Source organism: Lepidochelys olivacea (assembly GCF_965140295.1).
Source record: "Lepidochelys olivacea isolate rLepOli2 genome assembly, chromosome: 20".
Classification (NCBI taxonomy): Eukaryota; Metazoa; Chordata; order Testudines; family Cheloniidae; genus Lepidochelys; species Lepidochelys olivacea.
The window spans coordinates 20598667-20605398 of NC_140430.1; the positions used below are offsets into that span (position 1 = coordinate 20598667).

Here is a 6732-nt window from a genome sequence, read left to right on the forward strand (position 1 = left end):
AGACGCCAAATTATTGTGACTCAAAGTTCACCTGAGTCCCTGGGATACTGGCAACTGCTTCTTGTTCGTTGCAGCAGCAAGATGGACTCTGTCATGGCTCTGTCCCAGCCTCCTCCTTCCAATTCTGTTGCACGGTGAGAGGGGAACATACCACTTCCTCCCCGTGCCTAGCCAGGCACTTATCCGGCCCCACTCCCTATGGCTTCTGAGCCCCATGAAAACATTTATCTTCCCAGCAGCCCTGTGAGGCAGGGAAGGCTCGTTCTCTGATGAAGTGACTCACACAGGGGAGAGTGGCAGAGCTGAGTACTGAAACCGAAATCTCCTGGGTCCCAGCCCAGTGTCTTAACCCAGAAGCCCAGCCAAGCCGCCCTTCCTGTCTGAGCCCATCCTCCTGGAGGGGGGCGTGAGGGGGGCTTCCCCTAGGAGATACCCCCCCCCAAGTTCTGCTCCCTGAATGTGCCCCACTTGCAAAGGGGCAGTCAAAGGCCAGACGCCCTCCATCGGTCTGGTCCCCGCCGCACCCCCAGTCCTGCCTGGGCCCCACTCTGCTTCCCTGCCCACCCTCTCCATCCATCCATCCCGCCCCGGCCCTGGCCCTGGCCCTGGGCATTGACCACTTCGCCAGGTGCATTATGGGAGTTTGGCTCCCTCTGTAGCATCATCAGAGACTGCCCACTGCAGGGGGGACCAAACGAGATGGACCCATGGGTGACAGGCTGGGACGCTGCTATAGCGGGACCAATGGGCTGATGGGCTGGGAACTAGATGGACCAATGGGCGGATGGGCTGGGACGCTGGGCTCGATAGACCAATGGCCTGATTTGATACTGGCGGAGGCGGGGACTCTGGTCCAGCTCGGCCAACGCACTGTTCTGATTCTGCATGATGGTCAGGCTGGCTGGACCAATGAGCTCATCCGATACTGCAGAGGGTGGGACACGCCTGGGCCAATCCCTCCTTCAGAGCCACAAAGACCCCCCGAAGGCCGCCTTGGCCATCTTTAGGTGTCTACACAAGTGCCTGACAGACCTGCCTGCGCTTGTTCGCTCACGGCTTTCCCTAGCGTCGGCGGCGGGGCCCCTGCCCACGGGCAGGCTTCTGCCGCGTAGGGGCTGCTGCGTCCGTTTGCCCCCGGATCAGGCTTTCAGCGCCGCCACCTCTGCCCCACGCCGCGGCCCATCGGGGCCCTCCCAGCACCCTCTCCGCGCCCCGACCGTCCCCAGCGGCCGGGGCGGCCAATCAGCGCGCTCAGCGCTAGGGCGTGGCTCACCCCACCCCCCAGGTCCCCGGATGATGGCGGCCGCCTGGCGCGCGCTGTGGTGGCGGTTGCTGCTGCTGGCGCCCTGGGGCGGCTCGCGCGCCGCGCTGCCGCCGCCTCAGGACGCCGAGTTCACCTTCCTGCTGCCGGCCGGGCGCCGCGAGTGCTTCTACCAGGCCGCGCCGGGCAACGGCTCCATGGAGGCCGAGTACCAGGTGCGGCCGGGGGGGCGGAGGGTGGGGCCGGCCGGGGGGGGGCGGAGGGAACGGGGGGCGGATGGTGGGGCCGGCCGGGGGGGGGGCGGATGGTGGGGCCGGCCGGGGGGGGGGGGGAGGGAACGGGGGGCGGATGGTGGGGCCGGCCGGGGGGGGGGAGGGAACGGGGGGCGGATGGTGGGGCCGGCCGGGGGGGGGGGCGGAGGGAACGGGGGGCGGATGGTGGGGCCGGCCGGGGGGGGGGGGCGGATGGTGGGGCCGGCCGGGGGGCGGAGGGAACGGGGGGCGGATGGTGGGGCGGGCCGGGGGGGTGGATGGTGGGTTGTGGGGAGGAGAACACAGGTATGTCAATGGGGAGGGGGGCAGGGGGCATTTGGGGGCTGGGATCTGAGGGAATTGGGGGGTGGGGTGAGCTGGGGGGGTGAGAGGAGGGGAACTGGGACCGAGTGGGCTTGCTGTTAATGGGGGGGAACAGAGGCTTCAGCCTGGTGTCGGATGGGGCAGGGCTAGGCTAGGGACTCGGATCTGGGGTTGCAGGGGGCCGGGGTGGGGGAGGTGAAGAAGCAGGGGACCAGGCTGGGTCTCGGGTGGGGGGTCACCACAATGGTGGGGATGGGCCAGGGCCCAGGGTGGAGGCAGCGAGCCAGTCACCGGATCTGAGCCGCGAGTGGGCCCTAGGCTGTGCTGGGGCCCGTTCACCCCCCTGCAGCGTGACCCTGTCACTCACCCCTGTGGTTGTGCCTTACAGGTTATCGGTGGTGCGGGCCTGGACATCGACTTCTCCCTGGAGAGCCCCACGGGCGTGCTGCTGATCAACGAGTACCGGAAATCGGACGGGGTGCACACGTGAGTGTTGCTGGCTCTGCCTCTTGCGGCACCCAGGCACCTCCAAACTCCCCTGCCAGTCCGGTCGTTTGGGGGAGCACGCAGCTCTTAGCCTGTATAAGCTGAGCTCATCGCACACACTAGGGGCTCCTGGCTTTTCCCCATTGCGCTCTTCACACTCCCTGCATGCTGTCCTCCTCTCTTTCAGGGTCTCCCCAGTCTCCCCCTACCAGGGGTTCTGTGGGTTCCCTGTGTCCCCATTCCCCCCACCCCCCCATGCCAGGTGTTTTCAGTGATCCCATTTCCTCAATCCACCCCACCAGGGGTTCTGTGGACTTCATTTCCCCCAGTCCAAGGTCCCCCATTCTCCCCCAGCCCCGGGAGCATGTCTCTGTCAGCCACTGTGGTTTCACTGCCCTTGGTGGCATAACTCTGCAGTTACACTTGTTTTCCAACAGAGCGACATGTCACAGTTACTGCTCGTTTGCCTTGGCCTCGTGAGCGTTGAGTGCGGGACTGACTCATCCTCACAGTGTTTACCTCTTTCCCCAGCATTGAGCCCACGGAAGCAGGTGACTACAAACTGTGCTTTGACAACTCCTTCAGCACCATCTCGGAGAAGCTGGTTTTCTTCGAGCTCATCTTTGACAGCCCCCAGGAGGACGAGGATGGGGATAACTGGTCTGAGGTGGTGGAGCCAGAGGAGATGCTGGATATGAAGATAGAAGATATTAAGGTGGGTGATTTTGGGGGGGGGGGCAATGAGGCCTTGGGCAATGCAGTGCAGAGCCTTTTGCTAGTAGGGCTTTGATTGTCGGAACCACTGGGTGAAGTTCTGTGTCTCATGTGGTGCCAGCAGGCAGGCTGTATCTTCATGATCCCTTCTGGCCTTGAAATCTCAGGAGATGGCTGATCTGTCCCTGTGATCTGAGTCGGTGGGGTGTCCAGTGTCAGGGAGTCAAAACTCTTACAGGCTTTGGCCCCCAGCGAACTGAACTCTTGGGGAGGTATTTGTTAGCTGCACTCCAGCATCATCAGCACTTCCTGCACCTGTGCGCAGTAGCTGATATTCTCCCCCCCCCCCCCATCCCCTTTCTGTCCTCCAGGAATCCATTGAGACCATGAAGAACCGTTTGGAGCGGAGCATCCAGATGCAGACACTGCTGCGAGCCTTCGAAGCCAGAGACCGCAACCTGCAGGAGAGCAATATGAGCCGCGTCAACTTCTGGTCAGCCATTAACCTGGGGGTGCTGGTGGTAGTGGCCTTCCTCCAGGTCTACATGCTGAAGAGCCTCTTCGAAGACAAGAGGCAGGTCCGAACGTAGCGTAAGAGGGAGCGAAATGGACTCCATATCTCCTGCAAGGGGCAGGTACAGAGCCAGACTGGTGCTGAGGTTGGTGAAATCAAAGCCCGACACCCCAGCATCTGATAGATCAACTGTGTATAGCTCTGTCAAATTGCTGCAGCTTCTCTTCTGGGCATACTTTAGAGGGATTAAATGGGCCTGCTTTGTACCAGAGTTCACATTAGGTACATTGAAGCCAGAGGGCATTGGGGGAGGGGGAGTGGATCGTAGAGGTCTGACTGATGGGATGGGCAGTATGGGTTGAAATTGATTCTCTATGGACTTGAATCCCTAGGCTTGGGGGAAGGGGGTTCTACAGCCACCAGCCTGTGCCATAATACACATCCTTGAGGGTGGGATGAAGGAATAAAGCAAGGCAGGGCATGGTGGATGGCAGCTGAGGGGAGCAGCAGGCGGTCTCGGTACCTAGACCCACTCAGTAAAGCGGGGTCTGGCCTTGCAGCCTCTGGTTCTGACCGTCGCCAATTACAGGTGGGCAGGATCCCCTGGCCTGCAACCGAACTTGTTCCTTGTCCAGAATCTCTCCTCTGGTCTGCATTTTTGTCAAAGGAGAAACCTCCTATGTGCCTTAACAGCAGCTCTTGGCCTGTATGGACCTCAGCCCCGGCCTTGCTGTGTCCTGTTGCCCCTTTAGCGCCTTGTTTCCACTGTCTTTTAGCAGAGAAGGTGGGGAATGTTCCCCCATGTCTCCAGGGTCTCCCCGCACTCTGGCCCCCTGTGCAGCAGTGAATTGGCTCCAGTTGGCCTCCATACTGACCCCTGGAGGAAAAGCAACCTCTTCGCTATTTACTGCTGCAGTGCGGCTGCTGCGGGAGAGCCTTGGCTTTGGGTCCAGCCGTGTGGCTTGGTTTGCTTAGCGCTGTGTGTATAATTTGCCCCTGTTTCCATGGCATCCCTTTTGCTCCAGATAGCAATGGAAGCCACTGTTCTTGGCTGTATGTGGATGACATTTCACTTCTTTTGCTGCCCTGTTCCGATGAGCACCTCTTACTTCAGGTCTCATGGATCAGATCACAGGCCAGTTTCCTTCAGATCCTTGAAGAAAAACCCAGTTCTGCTTCTCAGTGGATTGTACCCCTTCTGTGATTTCCCTGCCTCTAGTGCCTTTTCTCACTGTCCTGTTTGCCTGTCTGCTTTGAGATTTAGCTTCACTAGTCCCTTGAGTGCCACAGGACAATGGATCTGAGTGGGGCAGTGACTGTGGGCACCTTGGCAGTGGGGAAGGTGTGCGTCTCCTGCTGCGGGTAGGAGGGAGAGATTGGCTGGGTCCTCAGGATTTGAGTTGAGCAGGAGTTGCCATTGCTTTAGAGCCGAGTTCTGCCAATGCCCTGCTACTCCTTTCCTGGGCTGAGCTGGTCTCTCTTCAGTGCTGGGCTCAGATCAGACTTTTTTTTTTGCGGGGGGGGGGGTGCCCTGAGGCAGCAGCAGGGGTGTGAGGAATTGCTTCCAGTCAACAGGACAAGCTGTAGACAGTGACTCCTGAGGGCATGGGCGGGTTGGCAAGATTCCATATCACTGGGTAGTTCCGGGCTGATGGAATCTGGAGCACTGAGAGCCAGAGATGCAGTCATTAAGGATTCAATGTATTTGCTGGTCTGTGGGCAACGATCTGCACCACCAGCCATCACTGTCAATAGCCCCATTCTCTGCCGTAGCAGAGGGGCTAAGGGTGAGAGGGCCGGGGAGAGCAGGCCTCTCCAGGCCAGCACTGAGACATGTTTGGAGAAAGGGAAAGGAAGTGTTAGTGGGATCTGCCTAGGACAGCTGGGTTCCTGGGGGCGGCTGATCCAACCCCCTCTCCTCAAGACTGACTCTAAGGACGGGCTGCTACTGCCTGATGAGGCCACTGGTGTTGCTTTGTTACCATAGCATGTGCCAAAGTGCCCTCCTCACACCACCCCCGCTGGGAAAATAGTCCTGATCTCCCCATCACCACCTGTTGTGTGACAGCCAAGGTGTCTGGAGAGACTCCATGATGGTGCCTGCTTTGCCCTGAAACAGGCGGGTGCTCTGATCCGATCTGCCCACCATTATGTCTAGGGGGCCTGGGTGGTGGGTGATTCCAGAATCTCCTGCAGACACGGACCTGGCTTGGAATTTTTTTAACTTTCTGCATACAGCACAAGTGGCTGATCTCACCAAGACTCTGGAGAGAGGTGTATGAATAGCAGCCTGGAACCTGCCAAGGGCTGTCAACTTCTGTTTCATGTCCTTTGTGCCCCTTCTCTGCGCTTTGGCCGGGGCTGACTCCAGCTTTGAGCAGCAAAACTGAGACTGATCAGACTTGACACTGGGGACCCTTTTCCTTCAACTTCCCCCTGCAGGTATTGTGACAACCCAGTGAAGTTCTGAGCCGACGCTTGCGCAGGGATTGTTTGCTTCGTAGTGGAAGCTGCAGCCTGTCTCGTCAGTAACACATGACATGTATGCATGTGGGGTGCTGATTGTGATGGGTTTTTTTAAAATGACCAAAGGGCTATGGAGCCATTCTCTCTAGCAAATACATATTGCGGAGCCTTTTACAAAGGAATCTAGTATTTATTCTTGACGTTACGAAAGAAAGGACATTAAATGAAGTTGTTTAAGATGTGTCGTTGTGAATCCGTATTGGGCCTGCGCTCCTTTCCCCCCCACTGCTGCTGATTGTAGGGTGAGTTCTAACATCTGAGACAACCAAACTCCCGTCATCTGTAGCCTAAACTGCACGTAGAACCATGCAGAGAACATGATCCATCTTTCCAAAGGAAAACTGCCTTCAATGGCTAAATTGTTACTGGGCATGGAAGTGCACAACTCAGTGGCAGCTGAATGATACAGCACCATGTGTTCTGGCAGGACTGAGAATTCAGGGCCTCTTAGAGACCCCTGCATTCCCCAAGGTCAGAGCGGCCAGACTGCCACTGGACAAGCTGGTTTGTAACTCTGTGCACTGTCCAGGAGACGGAAAGAATCTGAATTCCTGCTTATTATGTAACAGTGACCTGACTCTCCTCCGCAGAACCTTTCGACTGTCCAGAGCGGCTTGTTCTCGAGGTGCTAAGACAGCAGCTCTCCTGTTCCATTC

General features: G+C 58.5%; 1 protein-coding gene across 1 annotated transcript; it reads left to right on the plus strand.

Annotated features, from left to right (window-relative positions):
* Positions 1-1111: 1111 nt before the first annotated feature.
* On the plus strand, positions 1112-6253 carry TMED1 (transmembrane p24 trafficking protein 1). Its single transcript, XM_084609983.1, has 4 exons — positions 1112-1476; positions 2225-2322; positions 2854-3037; positions 3408-6253. The coding sequence occupies exons 1-4, from the start codon at positions 1294-1296 to the stop codon at positions 3624-3626; spliced, it is 684 nt and encodes a 227-aa protein (XP_084466109.1). The 5' UTR covers positions 1112-1293; the 3' UTR covers positions 3627-6253.
* The last annotated feature ends 479 nt before the right edge of the window (positions 6254-6732 follow it).

What these genes read in the sequence shown, in the direction of transcription:
- TMED1 (XM_084609983.1), top strand. Translation starts at nt 1,294, where the DNA reads ATGATGGCGGCCGCCTGGCGCGCGCTGTGGTGGCGGTTGCTGCTGCTG. An exon ending in CCATGGAGGCCGAGTACCAG is followed by an intron (nt 1,477 to 2,224) that starts GTGCGGCCGGGG and finishes TGTGCCTTACAG; the next exon opens with GTTATCGGTGGTGCGGGCCT. An exon ending in TGAAGATAGAAGATATTAAG is followed by an intron (nt 3,038 to 3,407) that starts GTGGGTGATTTT and finishes TCTGTCCTCCAG; the next exon opens with GAATCCATTGAGACCATGAA.